The sequence below is a fragment of the Gambusia affinis genome, linkage group LG13, assembly GCF_019740435.1.
Source record: "Gambusia affinis linkage group LG13, SWU_Gaff_1.0, whole genome shotgun sequence".
NCBI classification, from domain to species: domain Eukaryota; kingdom Metazoa; phylum Chordata; class Actinopteri; order Cyprinodontiformes; family Poeciliidae; genus Gambusia; species Gambusia affinis.
The window spans coordinates 4,644,221-4,668,076 of record NC_057880.1 but is presented as its reverse complement, the minus strand read 5'-3'; the positions used below and the strand labels follow the sequence as shown (position 1 = coordinate 4,668,076).

Genomic DNA, 23,856 nt, shown 5'->3' with positions numbered 1-23,856 from the left:
CAGGAGCGGCTCGGTGATCTGTGGCTGGGAGTGGGAGCGGCCCTTCAGCTGAGCTCTACAGAGGGGGGCAGGACTCCGGCAGCCGGCAGGAGGAGCGAACATCTCCGAGCGGGACGGGTTTCTCTTCAGCCCAAAAGAGGAGCGGAAGAAAACAAAAATAAGTCTTTTTACTTGAGTTGCAGTTGTGAGGGCATCCAGCCACGTTTTTAGGAGGCTTTCTTGCTCCGTAAACATGGAAAGTACAACAGAGCAAAACAGGAAACATGTCTAGCCCACTAAATAGGTTCATTACTTTAGTTGTCAGAGGAATTTTATCCTTCTCTTACAAGCCCTCTCTCAGCCTCCATAGCGCCCTCCTCTGTCACATCAATTCTCTTCACCACAGCCCTGTCCCGATACATAGTTCTCATGTCATTTTGTAACTGGCAGCCATCTTGGTAGGCTGTTGATATGGAGTTACTGTGACGACGACAAAGCCACAAGCTTAGAACTTGCTCTTCCGTCATTCCTAATCTACAAACAGTGCATTACAACTATTGCACCATTACCATTTCAAAGTACTCTACCCACCTCTGTGTAATAGTAAGATGAATGTCAGCGATATTTACTGTAGTACTTACTGCCGGAACATGGAACACCTCACCAGAGAGGCGTCCAGGAGGCATCCTGACCAGATGCCCGAGCCACCTCCACTGGCTCCTCTTGATGTGAAGAAGCAGCGGCTCTTCTGTCTAGGTCCTGCCCTTATTGATGTTGTAGTCACAACGCAGATGCACAAGTTGATGATGTGCAGGGTTTCCCAGTGTATTATACGCCTGGCGGCCCTGAGGTTGGCTCTAAATGTGACCAGCATTACAAAGTGTTTTTAAATCCACTGGCTGATGACTTAACTGGGATTTCACAGATGTGCAAAACATTATATTTACTTTAAATTGTTTGTTTCTTTTTAGTTTGTTGTTTTTAAGACAATAGTCGTGTGTTTAAGCATCAACAATGTCTTTCAGTAATATAATTACCCAGTAATATTTTTGTACATTTCCTGTCAACATTTTTAATACAAAAACCACACCGGCCTGACGGTGGACCGCCTCGGCACCCCAACGTTGGCAGGTTTTCAGGAGGAAACCCGCTCTATCCCAATTCTCCAAATTTTGCGGCAGTTTCTAAACTCCAGAGCTTCCGCCTCACAAAGCATCCCTTCCGTACTCAGCTCCTTCAGACTAGCGGCAACAGCAATTAGCAAACACCTGGTGGAATTTTGCAGCTGCTAAGCTAATCATACTAATTGCTTCTCAGTGCAATGCTCCGAAGAATAAGGCTTGAAAGATACGCGATATTGTGGCGACTTCCTGAAGACGGACTGTCAGGAAGAGCAAGAATTTCTTAAAGAGTTAAACTCCCAATTTCAAGGTGTTAAATTGCAAAGTCTTATACATATATACATATATATATTAAAATTACTGTTCCTTTAAATTCATTCCTTGTAACATTTCTTACTGTCGTTTCACATACAGACGCTTGCTGACAAAACCAATATAGCAATGAGAACTTTTCATCATTTTGTTGCAATACATTCTCTCACGTCAGTGCATTTTACTTGTCAGTTTTCCAACACAAAGTAGAATGGAAGATAATATGAAGTGACTGGAAGATAATACGCAGGTCTCAATGTTATTTTAGCTATAAATTTCTGAAAAGAGTGACGCCCATTTTCTTTTCTTTCTTCTCTTTTTTTCTACGTGACAAACTGCCTGTCTGGCACTGCAAGACAAAACCAGAAATCTGCTTAGACACATGTGACGTCTGAATGCTACTGGCCGAGCTGAGTTTTATTGAGAAGTAATAAACGGGGCTGAATGCATATGCTCAGTTTTTCACTTTTGTATTTGATTTTTTTATGATTTTTTTCCCCTAAAACTCACAATTTTCCTTTGTAGTTGCTCACTACTTTGTGCAGGCTTGTCACACGAATAAATAATGTGACATATTTTTAAGTTTGTGGTGAAAACATGTTTATGGGGTGCCAATACTTTTGCGTGGCTCTGTATTGTCAGCTGTATCCTTGATGCCTAATTTAGTATTTTTGCAGCTCAGTTGGGATAAATCCTGGCGTTGCCTACAGATTAAGCCATGTGCTTTTCTTTCTGTCCACACCCAGTTAGTGTCTCTCTGAGCAACTGATGTGAAATATTTGAACAGCAGCAGGAGGGAGGAGGGGAGCAGCAGCGGCAGCAGTGCTGTCTTTAATTACCAGCCATGGGGCGACACTGAACTCTAGATATTGTGATAAAGACTTCATCACAATAGTATTTTCATGATACTTTCAGTTCCACACACACATGGTTGCTCCTTTTTTTTCATCCCGGCATTGTTATAACACTTGGCTTGATGTTATCCAAATATCCGATTTCTTCAAAAATATTGACTCTTTAATGGAAGTCAAACCTTTTTTGCAACTTTTTCTACGCCGTTCATCTTCTTTCTGGAACACGAACAGAGCTAAACAGATTTATGAATTTGAGATACTTCCGCATTCTCCGTCGTAATATCACTCTGAAGCCCTAAACTGCCTCCTATGTCCGTGTCCTTCGGCCCCTTCACTTTCCACGGCTGATTTCCGAAGAACCTTCTAGGTTCTAGAGCCAAAACTTTCCAACAAAGGCCCCGGGCGGTAACAGGTGGTTTGATTCTTGCACGCATTTCCGACTTGATTGTTTGAAGAAAAAAAAAGTATTCCTTGTAAAATTATAGACAAAATAATTACTAAAAATCTCTTATTACGTTAAAGTAATCTGACGTTTCAAGTTCAAAAAGTGGCAATAAATAAATAAATAATCATTTTACAAAAACCTCCCGTCAACACACCGGACATTTAAGTCTGTTGTGGTGGGTTTGGCAAATGTCCGGTGTGTTGGACACTTTTTGAACTTAAAACGTCAGGAATGAGTGATGGAGGCATTTCCTCTAAAGGCATTTATTACCTGTAATGCCTCCAAAAAACTTTTGGGAAAAATTTTGTTAAACTTAATTTTTTTTTCTTTCTTTGTTGGCATCCACTAAGTCCATGGGGAATTGGCTCGGAAAATTCCCAATAACTTTATCCCGACCTTTGTTTCCAAGAATCATACAAGTTTTATGCAGTGGTATTATTCCATCTTGGAAATAGAAATCTTCAAAATAATAGTTAACAGTTAAGTTCTGACCATAGTTTAATGATGGGCTGCTCATCTACACTCAAAACTGTTCCTCATGCACAATTTGCCTTTAAGGTTATGCTTTGTTTAGATGATCCATTTTGCATATTATAGAACAACACATGACGATTTAGAGCATAAACTAAAACCTGAGAGTTCACTGTGGAGATATTATGAGAGCAACAACAAAAAAACCACTGAAAATAAGAAACAAACCTGACTTCACTGCTTGAGCACACAGTCTGTTATTAATGTCGGGTAAACATGTGGTGACTGGATTGAACAGTCACCGCATGTCAAAAACAGTCTTTCAAAATCCTGAAAGACATAATGGAACATTGAGGATTCGTCCAGGTAGCTGATAACGGGATTTTCTGAGAACTAGTTGGAATTATGAGAGTTTGTTTCAGTAGAGCCGGCTAAAGCAACAAAAAACACCCTGAGTGAAACCTTCCAAAGTTCAAACCGCAGGGGCTTCAGTTCCTAGACTAATAAACCTAAGAGAGGAGAAATGTTTTACTAAGATTCATTTCATCACCGTTATGTAAGGAATGAGGCAGACTTCAATCTGTTGGAACGCCACAGCAGGTTCTAGTTTTCCAAAGTCTTCTTGACTGAAGGAATGGCAGAATTCCTTTTCTCACATTTTCTGCCAAATGTGAGCACATAAACAAGGAATTTGACTTTGTTTCCACGTTGACCTGAAGGAAGATATCTGACTGTACAGACAGACATTTGAAGAGGAGCAGCAAAAGCCAATAAGGTGGATTTGCACTGATGCATACCCTGTCTAAGACATGCTAGAACTGTTAGCATGTCATGATAGTCTTCAGTCAGAAACCCCTTCATCCTTTCTGCCCACAGTGTTACCATCCATAATGACTCTCTGAAGAAACTTGGGTGATGAGTTACGACAGCAATAGATTTCCCTTTGTTGTAAAGTATTTTCTAATCAAGTTGAATGTCTTCAACATGAAGTCTGCCTCCTGTCTGCTATTTTTACAAAGAGTAAGGCACACACAAAGTGTCTTGAGGGAAGAGAAAACAACCTTCTCCACAACGCTAGTCATGAACCTCTGGAAGAAGCCCCACATTAAAGAGGAATGTAAGGATTGTGGACTGTCAGAGTGGCATATTCAAATATTTAAGCAGCCTCCGCTCGGCAGTTCCATTTGGCTAAATAGCTCTAGACGGACGTATGTTCTCCAGCCATTCGTCTCCCGGATCCTTTCAAGTCCACGGAGTAATTGCGAGCACTCTGGAAGGAAATCCCTGTTATTCTAAGCAGATAGGATCACGGATGTTGCATCTTTCCTTTTGCTCTCAAAGAACATGAGAAGAAAAAGCGTTTCAGTAACGCAGACCGAGACAAAGCCTTACAGTGTGAGTGGGAGGTACCAGTATGTAGGCCAGCTGTGGGCCCTCAGGGTAACCTACGCAAACTTTTTACCTGCCATGAAAATATGATACGGAGAGAAAGTACATTAAACGCCTCATTTTAGATCTCCTTTATTAGCAAACATAGAAAATTAAACGGTGACAGAAACATCAAAGCTTGAATAGACTGGAAACAGGAAGAGGTTAAGTATTAAAGACAGGATGTAATATGGAGAAGCTGGAACATCTAAACTCTAGATGATGTTTTCCTCTGCTGAAGAGGGGACTGCACGTTCCACCGCCTCGGCCCCGGGGCCCTGAAAGACAACCAGTCAGAGGACTGAACGGCAACTCTTCACAGGATTCACACTGGAGCATGAAGTTTAAAAACGGTGCTTCATTCACCTTTAATAAATGAAATTAAACCTGATGCACATTAAAGTCACTTTACAGACTGAATGAAGAGAGATGACAACAGTATACTTGTGTCTGAGAAAACCACCTCCATAATCAACATTTAAAAAAAAAAACAACAAAAAAAACAGCTCTCATAAAAAAAGAAAAAAGAAGCATTTGCGTTATACTATACTGGTCTAAAAGTGAGTGTTGTGAACCTTTATTCTCCTCTGGGTAGTTTTAGCATCAACTCAGCTTCAGTGTTTAACTTGTTGAACTTTTACGTTGTTAAACTCGTTTTTCCCACAATACGATTATAGTGCCAACAACTACAGCTGTGGCGATACACGAATCTCAACATATTAGACGATGTGCAATATCTGTAACGATATTCAGCAAACAATACAATTCGATACAATATATTCTTAAGATTTTCTGAAAGAGTTTAGAGCAGACCTGGGCATTTTAAGGCCCGCGGGCCAGATATGGCCCGTTGGGCATGCCTGTCCGGCCCGCGTCCCCCCAGTCAAAACAAAACACCGTATTTTCGTGTGCATGCGACACAGCTGTCTTTTATTTTGAAAGGGCTTGACGCACCGTTTATGAATGCATCGCACGAATGCTAACGCACAGCAACAGGTGATGCTAGCAGCCGAATACACGATCCCCACAAAATGTCATCTCACGGTAAAAAAAGAAAAGTTGATTCCGAATTCTGCATTTTTAACAAGGCATGGACAGCGAAATATTTCTTTATTGAAGTCAAAGGCAAGGCCGTGTGTTTAGTTTGTGGTGCGCAGGTGGCTGCGTTAAAGGAATATAATATCCACCGTCACTATGTGACCAAACACAGAAGAGATACAAGAACTTTTCAGAGAAAGAGCACATCACTGAGTCGTCTGTACTCGTAGCCAAGTTGCAAGCTCAACAAACACTTTTTACAAAACGCCTGGCATCTAGAGGAGCTGCAGTCAAGGCAAGTTTTGTCATATCCCACAAGATTGCTAGGAAGAGCAAACCTTTCTCTGACGGAGAGTATATTAAGCAGTGCTAATATTTCCTGAGAATAAAGACGCTTTTGAGAACATCTCCCTCTCCCGCCGCAAACGTAACGAGAAGGATTGAGGACATCGCGACGAACCTGGTGCTGCAACTGAAAGACAGCGTGAATGATTTTGAGTACCGGTATTTTTCCCTGGCTTTGGATGAGAGCTGTGACATACGGGACACTGCCCAGCTGCTCATCTTCGCGCGGGATCAATGCAGAATTTAGCATCACGGAGGAGCTGACAGGCATGCGGTCAATGAAAGGAACAACAACAGGGAGTGAGCTCTTAGTAGAGGTAAATGCGTGTCTGGAAAGCTTGGGTCTGAACTGGGACAAACTGGTGGGCGTGACAACAGATGGGTGTCCAAATCTCACAGGAAAAAAAGTTGGTTTATTAAAGAGAATCCAGGACAAAGATACTTGAAGCTGTCTATTCCTTGTAGTATTTCAGTTTTGGTTCTTACAAGTTTTCAAGTCATTACAGTTTCAATTTGTAATTACATTTTGTAATGAGTTATTTTAATGTTACCTAAAGTGATATTAAACTCTTTAAGTTTCTGCTGTATTTAAAGTACTTTGTTTTCCCATTCATTTGCATCTGATTGGAGGTACTTTTGTGTTAGTCCTTCAAGTTGCAGCACTGCAGGTTCGTCAGGCTTTTTCCAACACTTAAAACCATTTATTGCTCATATATGCAGTTGATCAGTTGATTAATATAACACACACCATTTCAATTGTGGAGAGATTAAAAAGTTAAAAATAAATGCAGATGTGATATTTTTTTAAACTATTAATTTGATAGTATTAATTCTCACTTCAGCCAAACCACAAATTAATTTTTATTAATATTTACTGAATATTCTTCTTAACAAAAGAATATGATTTAAATATTTTATTACAACAAGAGGTATGAGAAAATGAATAATGGGTCAAGATTAAATTTGAGTCATTGCTGGATCGGCCCTCCAACATATTTCAGATTTTTCATGCGGCCCCCTGAAGAAATTAATTGCCCACCCCTGGTTTAGAGGGACAGAGTGATTTTGGTGACATTTTGTGACTGTTCCATTGAATTAATTGAACCGATGGTGTAATAAATGTTGTTTTTGTTAAACATTTGCTTTGTTTAAATGCTAATTGTGTAGCTTTGTGTATTTGGTTATGCAGAAAAGGAACCTTTGTTTCCTTATTCACTTATATTAGATAAAGTAATTTATCTATTTCATTTCGTTATTTAATTAATTGTAACAGATTAATGTAAATGTGTAACTGGGTAAAAAAAAAAAGTCATATGTGACAGCTGTCATTTAAATCATGTGGATATGACATAAAACTCAAAGTAGGATTTAATGTATCGATACTCGCTGATGAAAAATCGATACTTTTTCATCCACGAGTATGAAAAAGTATCATACTCACGGATGATACTTATTGATATATGAGTATCGGTCGATATATATCGATAAATATTGTAGAATCGCTAAAATTACACAGCCCCACCAACAACTGAGAAGAAATCTTTTCATCACCCCCAAAGCGTGATAGAAAATAAGTCATGCTTGACCAGAACTGTTTTGTGTTTTTTTTTCCCCCATAGGAAGTTTGATCCACGTGAGCAGCTGTGAGCCTCAGCTGTGTTTGGAGTCGTTCATTTTGAAGCAGGAGCATCGTTCTTTCTCAACACCATGCTGCAAATGCCTGAATTAAAACTATTCTGCTAAGTGTGTCAAAATGACTTCGAGTGGATCACTTTGTCATCATAGGATGAGCTTGGATATTTTTTTTTTTTTTTACTTTGCATTTATTCAAATTTTTGTCTTTTAATGACAGTTTGATCTGAAACATTTAAATACAAGGAAAAAGGCATAAACAGAAGAAATCTGTGAGGGGGAAAATGCTTTTGTACGACCTACTTGAGGGAAACCCTGGGAAAATCTCTGTACGGGGTTTAGAGGGTAAAGTTAGACTTACGTCTGTTCATTTGGTCTCACATGCAGAATGCTGGACTCTTCACTAGGACCTGGAAGGACAGAACAAACACCTTACTACCACAAACTGGGACATGTGGAACCCTGGGGGGAACAGAGTGCCCTTCTCTTCCATTTGACGACTAAAACACAGAAACAGTCTTAGTTAGAGAGGCACATTTAAAAAAACGGGGAAAATCTTACTTGTTCCTTGGTCGCTGAAGATTGCACTGAGTCCTTCGTTAAAAGTGAGGCTGGGGCTGAAACCTGCGGAAGGCAAAAATATTCAGCTCCCATGTTTCCAAAAAGAACAGTAGTAAAGGTCGACCCTTCAATGGAAAGGTTGAACATTTGAACCGACGCACAAACGACGGAGGTATGTAGGAGGAAGGACTCTTACCTTTTGGGGTGCTGAAGGCTCTGTCACTGACCCCTCCTTTAACTATCGCTGTAAGAAAACATCAAGAAAAAAAAAAGTAATGTTTCCCCGATTGTAGAAAGAAGCCGATGTGATCGCGAAGGCTGGGTTCCGCGGTTCCCACCTGTTCTTCCCAGAGTCAGAGACTTGGACTGACTCTGCTCCTCCTGCCTGGACGGGGCAGCTCGCCTGATGGAGAACCACAAACACGGTCGCATACATTTCCCTTGACATTTCCCGCCTGCGTGCGGACCTACGGGTGGATTCTGTTGGCCGTATATCTGTGCTGCCTCAGGGTGAGATCTAGAATAGTAGAAGCTACCTGTCAGTCAGGGCCAGTCTGGACGAGGCGGAGCTTGGACGAGGCGGCTGTGGTGTGGCGAAGTTAAAGGGCAGGAGGGCTCTCTTGGCAGGAGACCTCAGATCCGAGCTCTGAGGAGAGAGGCAAGAGCGATGACGCCTTCAGCGGCGGTCAGAAACTCACAGCTTTTTGGAGAACGGCAGACCTTCTACACCAGAATAAATTAAAAGAGTTTGCTGTGACGTTTGCTGTCTGCTCGATAACCTTCGCGGTGGGCGTCTGGGCGCCGGGCGCCACGCTGCAGTTTTCCATTTGCTCCTGCACCTCCCTTTCCTTTTCGGCCGTCTTCAGAGCAAACTCCACTTCAGCTGCCAGCTGCTCGTCTCCGGCGAAAAATTCCTTCACCTCGTTACGGTAGTCCTGCATCGTCACCTGATGGAGAACGTGGAACGCAACTGATGGATAAAACTGCACTTAGATCTTTTTTGTGAAGCTTAGCTTGAAATTCTTCTTTGGAAGAGTGACAAAAAAAAAACACGTACCTTAAGGTAGGCCATGAGGTCTTTGAGGACGGGGGATCGTTTCAGCTCCAGAAGGTTCTTTAAGCTGATGATTAGAGGAACTGTGTTTTCTATGAAGGCCTTCTTCTGGACCTGGGGACAAGAGCAGCGGAGCGACGCTTTCAGTCTCTGCACAGCTGGAATATATGTAGCAGCAGAACGTTGCAAAGTTCTGATGGGAACGGCTCCGACCTGTGACACCACCTTCTTCTGCACCACCTGCAGGACGGCCTTAGTCATGGTGGCCACATTCTCCTCCTCCGGCTCCTCACTACCAGCACCCCCTGCTGGCGCTGAAAACGCCTGCAGCTTCAATTCTTTGAGACTCAACACGTTGAAGGTCTCTGACAAAATCTCAGCACCGTCTGCATCCAGAGGCAGCTCCTCGTCCGCAAAGCATGCTGGGACAGAAACAAAAAAAGGAAAGCTATTTCAAAAAGGTCCCATTCTCGCACCTGATCCAAACTCCAGACTATAATTTGTGAGGTCGGTGAGCAGCCGTGTGGGTACCTAAGATGGTCTGGCTGATCTTGTTGGTGATGTTAAAGCGCTGGGCGTCTGTGAAGTGTTCCAACAGGAAGCGATAGATGCGAAAGCGCTTCTCGCGGTGCTGAGCGCCCTTCAGGGAGAACAAGACCTTTTCTCTGCACAAAAGAAACACAAAGAAAAACGCGTTAAATAAAGACGGGCTTTCACTGTGTGAGCAGAGAGAAAGCAGGTCAGATTATTATAGGAGAAGTCTGCTGGTGACCCAGAAGGTTTTCAGACTGAAACCAATTTCCACCAAACCTAGTAGGAGTCAAACATGTTGGATGACCGACGATGCCATGTGGTCAACAGTTACTTATTTTTGGAAAGCTGCATCTCAGACCCTCTTGACCTAATCAACATGATCTTGTGTCAGCTGACAGATAAGTTGGTGCCACCAGGAAAATTAATCAGAATAAACTTTCATACACACAACACTCAATGAAACACGTTTCATTTCAGCTGAACTCAAAACATATTTGACGAGTTCATAAAAAAACATCCTCGCCAGTTTGTATGGAAGGGCTTCAATATGTATTGTTTCAGGCGTACCAGAAACAATACAAAGATAACAACTGTTGATTTTTGTATGTAAAACAAAAAACCTAATTGCATTAAAAATATTAACGCAATAAAATGAACTGAATTAATTATTCAAAATTAACAAATTTAAGTCCTGGCCCTACTTAAAATGTCAAGTAAAACCCTTATTTCCCATCTCTAACACACACAGTGTGACATCACCTCTGCTACAACAATAAATCAATGGCAAACCACAAGCAAAAGTCAAGGGCAAAACAAAAAAAAAAACAACATTTTCTCAGTGCTGTCCCCACGCATTCTTATAGTTTGTAGAGGAAAAGAAAATTAGCCAAAACTGGTACTTTTAAACTTTACCAAAAGTAGAAATTGGCTGCAGATTTGTGATCGGTGCGTCTTTAATCAGGTACCTTTCACTCTGAGGGAACTTGTTGTACGACGTGTGTTTGTTGTACGAGTTGAAGTGGAAGATGCACTCGATGAAGTGCTGGCTGAACATCTCAGGGTTCTTCTTGAGCAGCCGATGAAGCAGGCAGTACTCACACAGACTGCAACAGGAAAGGAGCAGGCATGACGTCGGCTGCATTTATTACATACAACAGTCCTTTGCTTTGTTGTCAAAGACAGACTCCGGAGGACTTCCTGTTGTAATTTACCTGGCAATGGCAGGAACTGGATCAACCAGGGCTACCATAAAGCGAAAGAAGAAAGAGCCTTTCCATTTCACAAACTCCTCCTGGGAACAGAGAGTCAGAACGGAGAGTCAGACCCACAGCTGGAAGGCCGTGGCAGCGGTAGTCTCTCGTTCGTACCTGGAGCAGGTTGGTCAGCATGATGAGAGTCTGCTCCCTGATGACGGCTTCGTCGTCCCGCAGACAGGCTGAGATGTTGGGGATGTAGTGATCCACGATGTTGGTGTAGCGAACACACAGGTCGCACATTATCACCACAATGTTGTTGCGCACCGCCACCTCTGTGCCGACCTCCAGCTCTCTGGCAAACACCGGCAGGTATTTGTGGGCCAGTTCTTCGTGCTGCAGACACAGCTTCCCTGACGCCACAGAGAGAGGATGGAGTGATTAAAACGTGTGTGCGTGTGTGTGTGTGTGTGTGTGTGTGTGAGATCGAGCAATGGGAGAGCTCACCTAATGTGATGACGCCGTGGGCTTTGATCCTGGTGGGCAGAGAGTTTTCTCTGAACTGAGACAGAGGCAGTGATGCTGGCAGCTCCTCCTGACAGGCTGTTGGTCGCCAGCAGCAGAGAACAGAATGGGTCAGTCAGGAACAAATGTTATTCTCACAACACTCTTCTTAGACCATAAAAAAAGGCAAAAACAAACAAAAAAAATAAGATTTTGATTGGCTATCTGCAAAGAAGTCAGCAAAATAAATATTGGTTATATTAAGGGTTGCACTGATTGCAGTTTTCTGGCCGATCACCGATTACCGATATTTTAAAAAGCTTAACCTGCCAATTCCAATTTTGGCCGATACCAATCGTTTTGGTCTGACATCTTGCTCAATATAGCAAGTTGTTGAGTTGGCAACAGTGAGGTCACTATTGTTAATTATAAATGTGCAGACAGAGGTTGATTCTATGACCTTTGACAAGATACAGAAGATTGGTGGATGAGATCGGCTTCACATAAAAATCCGCCGATCACCGATCTCCCAAAATTAAGGAAATCTGCAATCAGTTGCCTCTCTTAAGGCGTGTAGGCCAAATTGGCTCATAGAGTCAACAGGTCAACAGTGATCCGCTGACGTCTCAGTGAGGTACAGAATGCTTTCGAACCCGCCAGCTTCTCGGAATGTGAGGTCAGGACAGACTCCACAAGCAGCACCGTCCTCTTGCCAACCTTTGCTGGACAGTGAAGCGAGGCCACGCCCAGAGTGTGGAGGTGCTTTATCTGGAACACAGAACATCTGCAATCAGAGGAGCAACTTCCCAACCAGGCACACAGACCACCGAGGAACAGCTGCTCTTTCTTCTAAAGAGTGAAACCCATTGTTATTAACTACTATTAAGAAACATACTTCAATAATTTGTGCTACCGGTCCACGGGAGCTGAAATCTTCCATTTATTTCGGCACTCTTCAAAACAGAGATTTCTGTCACATTTACAGTGGTGATCATTTTCTCCTGAACAGTGAGAGTATGTAGATCACTTCTACTGTCTCATTATGGATTTTACTATAAACAACGATGAAATGTGCATTCTCGCCGACTGTAACAGCTTTGGTATTGAAAGATAATAGTTAACTTCCACTCTGAGCCTCACCATCAGATCCTCGTTGAGGTTCTGGGTTCCGTTCGCACTGAGGATGATGCTGGCTAAATAAGTCTCACAGATCGACACCAGCTCGCCACAGTGTTGGTTCAGGAAAGCCTGGTGAAAGAGAAGGAAATCAACCACGTTCTTCATTGTGCCTGAATTGATGAAAGATAATAAAACAAATTCTTTTTTATTATTATTTTCTTAACGCAGTAGTATGTAACCTTTATAAAAAACATGATTTTTTTTTTTTACATATTTGTTACTATCCTTAAGTCAGTGGTTCCCAAAGTGGGGGGTGGGGGGGCGGGAAGTGGTATGAATGAATGAAAAAAAACCAACAACAAAAAAACAAAACAGTTACACTAAAGTGTTTCACTGTAAAGATGGTTTGCAGTGTGTTTGGTTGCAACCTGAAGTGTGAAATAAACTTCAGTGGAGTTTGAAAACAAAATATGTGTTAAAGTTTATGTCTGGTTGAATGATGTGTGTGCCCAGTTGATTTTCTTTCTTTATTGTAATCCATATGGGGGGCAGAAGAAAATCTGTGGGAACCACTGCCTTAAGTCATGAACCAGTTTCTAATCACGTCATTCTGAAGCTCTGTAGTGATTTACAAAGTCAGTAAATAGAGTCTAAATATTTCTATACGAACGAGCAGAGTTAATGTTTCCCATTTTCCAACCTGTGTGTGTTTGACGTCTTCACTACAGCCAAGTTGGTAAAGTGTCTGCATGGCTGCACTGATCACCTCCAGAGACAGACTAAAAGTCTTGAGCCACGACATCAGATCAGCTAGTTAGAGAGGACAAATGGAGGGAGAGACATTAGGACGGCTGATGGGTCCTCCAGGACAGATTCACGTCCAGCTCCTCACCAACTATCCTGCCCCTGGTGTCCTCGTTTAAATGAGCAGCAATGTCTCCGACAACAGAAAGGATGTGACAGCAGTTAGTCACATTCACTTCATGTGATCTATGGAAACAGAAGAAAGTCAACATTAAAATGTAGAATGCAGGGTTTCCCCCCAGTGTTTTATAAGCCTGGCGGGCCACCAGGCTTTACTTCTGCCCCCACCAGGCTAAGCATTGCTTATTTATTTCAGTCTTTTTAAAACATTTGCCATTTTTTTAAAGACTTTATAGTTGGTGTTCAGGTATTATTCTTCCAAACCTTCCTACAACACATAATTATCAAGTGATATTTTCAAATTTCCTGTCGATTTTACACATTCTTTAACTCAAAAACACAACGGGCTGCTGGATGAATGAATGCCTGCCCTAGCACCGCCAGGCTTAGCAAGTCTTCTGGGGGAAACCTTGTGGATGTACAGGGATTTCATGCTCACACTGTGAATGAAAGCTGATGTCCTCACCTGACCATGCTGTCCCAGGCCTCCAGGATCTTGCCGTATTGTATTGTGGACACTGAGGAGACGACCTTGGAGAGCAGCAGCCAGGCCCCGGCAGCGTGCTCCGTCTCCGTGTGGGAGATCAGGTTAGAGATGAATGTTGGGGTGAACTTGTTCTGTTTGGACCAGATGGTGAAGCCCCTGCTGAAGTAGCGGCTGTAGAAGAAAATGTGACTTCAACAACCAAACGTCTTTATCTCATTATTGTAAAGGATCTACTCTTCTGCTTCTGGGCAATAAAATACAAACATCTTGCTGCCATTTGTTTCTGGTTGGTCAGATGGTATTTGTTTGGTCATGTGAAAGCAGTGGTTCCTAATGGGGAGTGAAATATATCTATAATAGAGTCACTCCAGGAATTCGAGATTGCAGCTGTTAATGTAAAATCAGTCATTATCCACAGATTTTGCATGGAATTGCAATTTTGACCCAAAGTGCTTCACACTACATTCAAACATTCACATGTTCAGCATTTCTCCCAGTGTGTTTTAAGTGTGGAAAACATTAAGAAGCCATATGTTGTTTATCTGAGGCCTGTTGGGAAGCAGTTCATCTTGAATAATTTTAGGAATCAGATTCATCTAAACTCTGAATGCATCAAACTTTTTCTGATATCATAAAAATCTACCAAATTCAAATTTCTATCCAACACGGCAGACTGCTCAGCCGACTGACAATGAGCTTCATTTGCTCGTCTCTGCAGGAGTTCAGAAGAGAGATAACAAGGTTTTGCCAGGAACAAACAGAGAGCCGTCCTGACCTGAGGTTCCGGCACTCATTACACAGCAGGTCAAGCAGGTCCCAGGTCAGCCTCTCGCTGTAGTCCATGTGGCGCCTCTCAGAGTAGTGCTTCACCTGGCTGAGCAGAACCTGGTCCAGAACCTCCAAAGCCTTATCCTGCACAGAGTTCTCAGAGTCCACCACAGCTGGGACCACACCCAGCAGCCACGCCTTCTGGACTTCCACGCTCCCTGGTTTAGCCTGGTGGGGACATCAAGCAGTCGTTTCATGATTCCTAATCACCACATTTTTAGCTGACCTCTGAAGAGAAAGACAGCGAAGAATCCAGACTCACGGTGAGCAGTTCTCCCAGGCACTGTAAGGCCTTCTTCTTCACAGACACAGCCGGGTCTCTGCTGCGCTCCGCCAGGGTTTCTAAGTTCTCCCGGGTTGTGGGAATCACGCCGTGTTTCAGGAGACCCACCAAAGCCTGAACAACGGACGTCGGAACAGATGGACGGAGCAGAACAAGGTGAAACACATACAGCTGGAAAACGTGAAGCCGAGCGCGACGGCGGTTTGATCGGAGTACCTGCAGAGCCGCTTTCCTCACGTTGGTTTTAGAGTCTCGGACGCGGCGCAGGAGAAGGGCCAGGTTCTCTTTAGCTGGAGCGAAAATATAACATGACATTTGACATTCAATATGTCGGCGTGTGAATACGCTGACTCAACCGGGACACATGAGGGGGAAAGAAAAATAAATAAAAGCTCACCATCGCAGCTGGAGCTGTCAGCACTGCTGAGCTCCACCGTCCTGAAGGGAAGAGTTTGGTAGGTTTTCTGGGAGCTAGAAGATCCTACAACACAGAGGCATCTATCAACACGCAGTACTTTGGTCCATTTAAATAAAAATTAAAAAAACAACATCTATATGCTCTGTATCTGCTGAAAAATGTCAACAATCACCCACATCCATCTATCTAAAACCACTTCTTACATGTAAAAAGAAAAAAGACAATATTAACATTCCTCTTTAATATTTTAGAGTTTAAAAGCCAGACAGTTCAGTTCAGCTTAGGTCTTGAAATAAACCCACGAGTCGGATTTTCTCTGGCTGTTACTGTTTTCGAGTTTACAGCAATTCCACCTGCTGTAAACCCGGTTGCCAACTAGGTTGTTCCTTAAGCGGAAGATGATGGATGCAGACACGGATACATGGATTCCTATTGGACTGCAGCTGTTTTCACAACACCCTACGACCCGATCGATACAAACGCAACCCTGTTTAAATTGATTGTTTAAGCAATCCAGTTTTAGAAATCCTCAACATTTTATCATGAGTTTGCATTAGTTTGGAGTTTAATGCTCCCCATAAATCATCCACACGTCGTCCGCTGTGGAACCTAAAGCAATAAACACACGGACGTAATTGTTGTCTGAGCTGTGCAGTGATGCGTCTTCACAAACACACACTCGCAGCTAACACCCTTGCGAACAGTGAGCACGTTTCCTGCTGTGAGTCATCTTTCCAGCACAGCAACGAGCTCTCAGCCAGGGACCGTCAGGCTGTACCTGTGGTGAGCTCCTCTTCCAGCACCGTCTGAGTCCCAGCTAAAACACAAAATGTAGATCTATTAATGTTGGCGTTTGTTGTAGAATTTTTTATTTATTTTGTTGTCCATGTGGCCCAGCCCTAGAGTCTAGGTGTTTCCTCACTGGCAGAGAAGAGCGTGTGGACGGCCCGGGTGACGTTGAGCGATGGCAGCTCCAGACACTGAGCCAGGCAGGAAAGGGCATGGCCCTGGACGGTGGGGGACTCGTCCATTCGTCGAGCGAACAACAGGTCCTGGATCAGGAACTTGTGTGACAGAAACCTGGCGAGTTCCGGATCCTGACATTCCTCCGAGCTTCTCTCCGGCTGAGTCAACAAAACCATAACCACGTCCACGGAGAACAGACGGTGCACCATCTGCAGAAAAGGCAGCACCTTGTGCAGTCAGACTGGAAAGTCATCCTTTTTTAGCAACAGCAATTACAAGAAAGTTAGCCTGCGGTTCTTTCCTACAGTATGACAGAACGCTAAAACATTTTAAGATCTCGGATAGTTTTGGATTGAGGTTTTCCCCCAAGCCAGCAGGCTCAGCTGCCTGATCTAAGTTTTCGCCTGGCAATGGTAATTCATTATTCTGGGGTGCTGCCATACAACGTTTGACCATTTAACTCACTTCACCCTGGAACCAGGAAGAAGCTGAGCAGAAATCCTTCGACTAAACGTCTAAGCACAGTCTGTAGGGACCCTCCTCATCTCCAGACGAGACTGAGGTTTTAACTTTACTTTAAGGAAAACTTCAAATATCACAATTATGCAACATAAACGTTCGTTATTCTCCATCTTAATGTGGCTTTTTTGTCTTATGTAAAGCACAGGAACAATGGCATTGTCACACTATGATAGAGATGTCAATAACAATGTTTTTTTAATTGATCCATTTTCTAATTCTGCAATTAATCAGTTATTCTAAACAATTATCCTACTTTTTTTTATGTTTACATAAAAAAAATTTTTATGTGTCCAACAAAATAAATGGTAAGCACTTCACAGTACGAAGTGTCACCTGCAGCCTGCTTGATGTCAAACATGCAGAAAAAAAGAATAGGATAACATAACAGACAGATAATGAACTGCTATTTAAGGCAAAGAAATTCCTGTAGATACTTTACGCTCATCAGTCGCTGCAGTTTCTCCTCTGTTTCAAAACCAGAGTCCTGTTTGTCATCTTTTAAATGCCAGTACTTCCACATTTCAGACAAATCGAGTCATTGAAAACTTTTCTTTTACTGTGGTTCATTGAGACTCTCCGTTCACCATATTTGTTTGGAAATCGCAACGCAGACAGAAGCAGCCAATCGCACGTTTCAGATCATCCTTCTTTGCTGTGACCTACGCAGCAAAGGTCCCAGCAAGGTGAGCCGAGGCGTTTTTCATGCCTTGGCTCACCTTGAATGTCCCGAGTTCGACATAAGATAAGGTTTATGTGGAGCCACTAATTAACTTTTACAAACTTGCTGAAGTTTATGCCTCATGATGAGGCACAAAAAAAAAAAAGTCTTGTGTTACCTTTGAATGACCAGAGAAGATGAAAAGCCACTTTATGAAGCGGGCGTAGTCCATACTGGCCATCTGAGATGTTAGCATACCCACAGCCTGGGCTCCATGGTTACGATACTCGCTCTTCTCCACCATCTACACAGCAGCACAATACAACCGTGACCAAGTGATCAGGGAGCGCGGGAAATATTTGCTGCCACTGCCAGACCTTTCTCCCATCACCGTGGAAGCGAGGAACGACTAATCATTAGCCAATCAGAGGCGAGAATTAGATTCACCTGGAAGCAGATGTGCTGCAGGAGGATTTGAAGGAAAGGTAAAGCCAGCTCTTTCAGCTCATCCACCAGATGACTGGAGTCACAAAAACAGAACAAGCATGAACAATGTAGCACGTTGAAAGCCCTGGACGCTCTATAGAGACGGCAGCTCCACAAAGTGTTGACAGTGTGATCTACCCCTGCACTTCACCTCCTTGCTAAAATAATGACACAACTCACTTTTTGCTGAAAGGGATTTTAGCAAAAATAAATAAATAAAAAATAAAAAACTCAACGTCATTATAAAATGTGTCGTTAAGCTCACTAAGTTCAGTCATGTTTACCACTTACAAAAACTTAACCTTAAGCATAACTGCTTACCAAACAAAGTGGACGGCCTGGTCCCGGGTGGTGAGGATGGCCTGGCTCGGGACAAGGAGGGACGGCTTCCCGCTGTGGCCTTTACTCATCATCAGGATGACGTAGAGCAGCCGATGGAAAACCCTCCGCAGGGACTGGAGGATGCAGAGTGGAAAATCACTACACGTATGGGGAATCAGCCATGCTGAGCAGCAGAGGAGGTGAACCAAACCGCTTAGTCCACGTCGGTGACTATTCCAAATACGGAACCAAACTAAAAGACGCCGCCTTTTCTCCCTTTACAGAGGACGGTCGTTTACAGCACAGGTCATTTCTGGTAAGCTTCTTCTAAGCGTCAAATTGGCGCATTAATATGTCACAAGCAAATGTTAGCAAGGGAGTAAAATTCAAAACCTCAACAGAGTCCACGCCTCCAGGAAGCAACCGTTTCTCAACAGCCAAAAGTCCAGTTCTGGTTTTTAAACCAGGCTAGATTGAAACCTGGACACTCCCACAGAAACTCTGTGGCTTTGTCATGTCAAGGGATGAGGACGGGTCTGTCTAGTGGAAACCTAACCGTCCACTTCAATTCTTTAAAAAACCACCACTGGTGATCAAAACCTATAGTGCAGAGAAAAAGTTTAAAGTATGTGCATATTTGGTTGGATCAGAGCCAGATGGTTTATTATTTACACCCTGGTTCTGATCCAGTCGTGTGTATATCGGTGAAATAACTTGGATCCTACCTCTTTCTGCTCTCCGTGTCTCGATGAGCAGAGCAGCTTCAGGCCGTGGAAGGCCATCTCCGGGACACTCCGGAGCTCACAGAGATCCCTGTGAAGAAGTGATAACCAGTTTCGCTTTCATCTCCAGGACGGATGGACCAGGACGGCAGAAAGAAAAGAAAACTCACCGTGGAACAGCAAAGGTTAGCTCCCTCAACACAGGCTCTATGTAAAGCAGCTTGCTGAAGATCTGTGGAGAAGGAAAAATCGTTCTACCTGCTCACAGGCTGCAAGGTGGCACAGAGCGCTGCTATGTGTGTGTGTGTGGGGAGCTTACCTGCGTGCAGTTGCTGGCACTCTGTGGTCTGTCTTTAAGTGAGAATGTTTGCAGGAGGCGGAGGAGACTTTGAACCAAGACAGCAATAGCGTCTCTGATCTTCGCCAGCTCCTGCCCAGAAAAATGCAGCTCATCTTCCTCTTCTTCCTCCTCCATTTCCATCTGAAAGCAGGAAAAAAAAAAGAAAGAAAAAAAGAATGCAATGTGGTGCCTTGTATCTCTGGGAGTCTGCACTATTAAATCTGATTGTGAGAAAACCTGAACGCTTGAGAGAAGGACAGTAAAGCTCGTCTTTGTAAAATTGTCTCCCTAAAGTTTAACAGATGCTCCATTGAACCTGCGTTTGTTTGGAGCGACATGCTACAATAATTCAGTGGACTGAGCAGATCTAGAGCACCTCTGGAGCATCTCTACGCTGCGGTTTGGAGCGTTTGCTGTCAGCCTGGGAACTTTTCAGGCCGTCCTTCTTGCGCTTCCTCCCAGAGTCCTGGGGCCAGCAGTGGAAGGTCAGATCAAGGCACGTGTCCAACAAAACCTCGTGGAAAACTTTGTTGGCAATGCTTCCTGGAGAAACAAATATTTATAAAGTAAAGAAAATGTTGATTCCACCTCAGAGTAGCGTTAGAGGTCAGTGTGCCCTAACCCGTAAACATGGCAGGAGAGAGCAGAATAGGCAACATCAACTCCTACCTGAAGCTGCTGGCTAAGGATGAGTGTAAATACAGTAAAGATTGTTATTCACACTGGCAGTATTGACACCCGGTCATTCCAATCAGAGGTCATTAAAGTTAGCGTTGTTTCTGTGCGGAACCTTGACAAAACAAAGTCGGACTCAGTAGTTTTCTCTGGTTCCCCAGAATAATCGGACCAGTAGCGACATGTTTAGCTGCAGAGTCGCAGTCCGACATGCATCTCTGCAGCTTCCGCAGCGTTACCAACTCATTGCCCAGTTAAGACACCTTCTTGCCCATGGCCAATATCTAATGGATTAATGATTAACCCAGAGTTTCCTCCAGTGTATTATAAGCCTGGAGGGCCACCAGGCTTTACTTGTGCCCCCACCAAGCTAAGCTTTGCTTATTTATTTAAGTCTTTTTAAAATGTTTAAATTTTTAAGACTTTATAGTTGGTGTACAGGTATTCATCTTCCAATCTTCCAATAATACATCTTTATCAGGGGATATTTTCAAATTTTCTGTCAACTTTAAACATTTTTAACTCAAAAGCTCAGCAGGCCTCTGGATGAAGGACTGTCCTAGAGCCCATCCACCAGGCTTAGCGAGTTTTCTGGGCGAAACCTCGATTAACCTTTAAAAAAAAAAAGCAATCCATGTAAATCTAATAAAGATAAATACAACTAACTGAAGAGGAAAATAAAACAATCAAATGTGGTTTACTGAAGCTCAGATCTGTCTTCTAAGACTTTCCAAGTTAATGGCTTCATTTTAATTCAATTCAGTTTATTCATGTAGCGGGGCATACGTGATTTTTTTGTTTTTTCTCATGTCAAGCAGAACTAATTTTTAGTCCACCACTGCAACCCGAGCTCTGCTGTGATGGTGGACCAATAGGTAAATCATTGTTTCCATAGTGATGGGATAATAAGTGTCTCAATTCTGCATCTTCAGTTCAGTTGGACATTTTAGGAGGAAAAACTGAAGACAGTCCCTCAGTGGTCGATGTCTGGCTGACAAGTGTTGCCTCCCTGTGGTGAGTTCAACCCCTAACAGAACCCAATAGAACCCACAGGGCAGATTCACATCCAGTGTCACCATAACTTTGTCTACGGACTACAGTTTGTGCAGATTAACTGAAACGGTAGCAACAAAAACATTTGATATTTATATCAACATCATTCGTTCATCTTTCTGTGACTCCTTCGCAGCTAAAGAGTGGTTGCATCAGACTGATTTTCTAAAAACAAATCATATAGCTTACACATTATAAGATCAAAGACCACACAAACAAGTTGCAAATTTAAATTCAGGCATTTCTGAAGCTCTAACAAATAGTTTCCAGATATGCTCACCTGGAATCCCCAGCAGCAGCAGATAGACAGAAGCAGCATAGAGTCCACAAACCCTCTGCTGAACACTGGCCCCTTTGGTCTTTGCTGCCAGGATGAAGGAGGACAGAACAGCCACCAGAGACGTCACAGACACCCTGTTTTCTCCAAGGATCATCCAGACACCCTGCAGCTTTGGAAACAAGCAGGGCTGGAGGATTAGCAGACTGATTTTTGCAGGAAGCAAACACAAGCTCCAGAGCATTACACTCAGCAATCGGAGCAAACTGTTAGGGAAGTGGTACGAGAGCTGACCTGTGACGCTCCGTCCCTGCCTGGAGGCTGCTGCTGAACTGCAGCATGTTCCAGCAGACAGTGGATTAGGCTTCTGAAAGACTTCTCTCCACCGGCGCACACCTCGTCCTCCATGATGTGGTCCAGCGGTTTCCTTTCCATGAACTCCAAGTCCCACACGGCGTCCACCCAGTCTGGAAATCACAATGCAAGTCAGACACATGGCATGTATTAATTACTGTTAGGGAAGCTAAGTTTGGGAACCGTCTCAAACTTTTCTGTAAAACAGTACAAACAGGCTCCATCCCCACTTCCAGGAGCCATCTTAAACCGGTCCGATGTTTAGAAAAAATTATACAAGAGGTGAGTCAATGTAGCAACCAAGAAGGCAAGTTGGTTCAAGGTTTCCCCCAGAAAACAAGTAAAAACAAGTAAAGCCTGGTGGCCCGCCAGGCCGATCATACACTGGGGGAAACCCTTCAGTTGCAAGAAATATCCATTTGCCAATTATTTAGATTACCAATAAAATGATAACTATTTAACATGGTTATTAAGTGCATTCTGAACCACATTGTGTTTATTGTCCTGAAATGGTTGAAGCCTACAGAAGATGAATGTGATCAGAATTTGAAACATATCAACATTGAAAATTCTACTGAGTAATAAGAAATAATAAGGATCATCCTCTACTGATGCACTTGTTTCTACAGAAACAAGACTTTTTTTACATTCGTGGAATCAGATAACTGTAGGTGAAAATTTGATTCAAACGGACTACAGTAACATTATGATGATACTCATTTATTACTTCTCACAAAACAGAAGAGGAAGATACTTAGGTAATTGTTCGTTCAAGGATAACTTTTTGTTAAGTGTGTATATTCACAAATAGGTTTGACATTTATTTAAAAGTTTTAAACTATAGTCTGTTTACCGGAAGACCTGACGATGGCCGAGCGGATTGGAACGTTTTATACATTTCTTTTGTTTAGCACGTTTCCGTCATTTTATGGTAATAATTCGGCACTTATTGCGCTAAAGTCATTAATAAGTCTTCTTATTAATGATTTATGGCATTTAAAACTAGCTTTAATTTGGAGATTAGGAATATTGGACTATTTTCCGTTATGTCTACATAAAAGACATAAGTAATCTTTTTACGTATTTTTACACATTTATGCATTTTTTGTGCTTCAACAGTTTATATAATATGTTATATTATATAAAATAAAACCGCCTCGACGCCCCCTTAGAAACAGAAAATATATTTGTTGGCTTTTTTTGTTGTTTTTTTTTTTTAATCTAATCTCGTCGACCCCGGTGTCAGAATCTGACAGTTTTGCCATCCTGACCGAACCCGGGAAACTGCGACAAGAGCCGCAGCCAAATGAACCGATAAGAAGCCAAAAATCCAACATTTTTCTAAGCTCTCGTAATGAATACAACAAAATAATTTAGTGTTACCTTGTGGAACTTGGTTCAGGTTCAGAAATTGCAGCGTAGCGATCAAATCCATCTTGTTTATTTTAAAATCATCCCGCCCGGAAGCGCGAGCACTGCGCTTCTTCCTTTATCCGGTTCATTCTTTCAAGCCACATTAGCGCCATCTGCTGTTCAGGAGCGCCCTGCTTTAGACCAGTGGCTCAAACCTTTTTCAGAAGGCTGGGCCGCCTCTGCATGGTAAAGTTTTCCAAGTACCACCGTTTAGACAAACATTTTACAAACCTGTTTCTAACAAGTTCAACTTTAAAATCAATAGAAATAGTGACAGAAATCCAAGAAATCGGCTGAAATCAAGTATTCCTGCTGCTCTGTGCAAATTGAGCTCAGCTTCTTTAATATTGACCAATAGAGGAAAAAGGTCAAAGTATTGCACGTAGTAAAGAGACCTTTACTAAAAAGTCTTATTGTTGCAAAACTACTGATGATGGATATTGCAGTTTTAAACTTCTGTGTTCCAGGTACCACACCGCTGGAGCCATTATCTGGAAGTGAAAGAACAAAATTGCATTGTTGTAACATTTCTGACAGAC

At 42.8% G+C, this 23,856-nt stretch overlaps 1 protein-coding gene across 2 annotated transcripts; it reads right to left on the bottom strand.

Annotated features, from left to right (window-relative positions):
- Positions 1–4,687: 4,687 nt before the first annotated feature.
- ncapd3 (non-SMC condensin II complex, subunit D3) lies at positions 4,688–23,386 on the bottom strand. Of its 2 annotated transcripts, none has more exons than XM_044136694.1 (35): positions 23,288–23,386; positions 21,845–22,017; positions 21,554–21,722; positions 19,922–20,088; positions 19,525–19,686; positions 19,376–19,437; positions 19,209–19,296; positions 18,484–18,617; positions 18,124–18,196; positions 17,855–17,980; positions 16,453–16,705; positions 16,309–16,347; positions 15,510–15,593; positions 15,329–15,402; positions 15,092–15,226; positions 14,777–14,997; positions 13,981–14,172; positions 13,483–13,580; positions 13,291–13,400; positions 12,612–12,719; positions 12,125–12,239; positions 11,475–11,570; positions 11,142–11,380; positions 10,986–11,065; positions 10,740–10,877; positions 9,772–9,905; positions 9,454–9,662; positions 9,244–9,354; positions 8,966–9,133; positions 8,723–8,832; positions 8,525–8,589; positions 8,383–8,430; positions 8,187–8,249; positions 7,987–8,035; positions 4,688–4,888 (listed from the first exon to the last, which is right to left on the bottom strand). In XM_044136694.1, exons 1-35 carry the CDS (start codon positions 23,337–23,339, stop codon positions 4,819–4,821), a joined length of 4,215 nt encoding a protein of 1,404 aa, XP_043992629.1. In that variant the 5' UTR covers positions 23,340–23,386; the 3' UTR covers positions 4,688–4,818. The 2 variants fall into 2 exon arrangements, with proteins under 2 accessions (XP_043992629.1, XP_043992630.1); XM_044136695.1 differs by having other exon boundaries at positions 21,554–21,716.
- Positions 23,387–23,856: the final 470 nt, after the last annotated feature.

Bases quoted from the DNA above. Each gene is read 5' to 3' on its own strand.
- ncapd3 (XM_044136694.1), bottom strand. From the start codon at position 23,339: ATGGATTTGATCGCTACGCTGCAATTTCTGAACCTGAACCAAGTTCCA. The intron at 17,981-18,123 runs GTGAATCTAATT...GCTGCTGTGTAG, and splicing joins TGCAGCACATCTGCTTCCAG to ATGGTGGAGAAGAGCGAGTA. The intron at 8,250-8,382 runs GTAAGAGTCCTT...TGCCTTCCGCAG, and splicing joins AGCCTTCAGCACCCCAAAAG to GTTTCAGCCCCAGCCTCACT.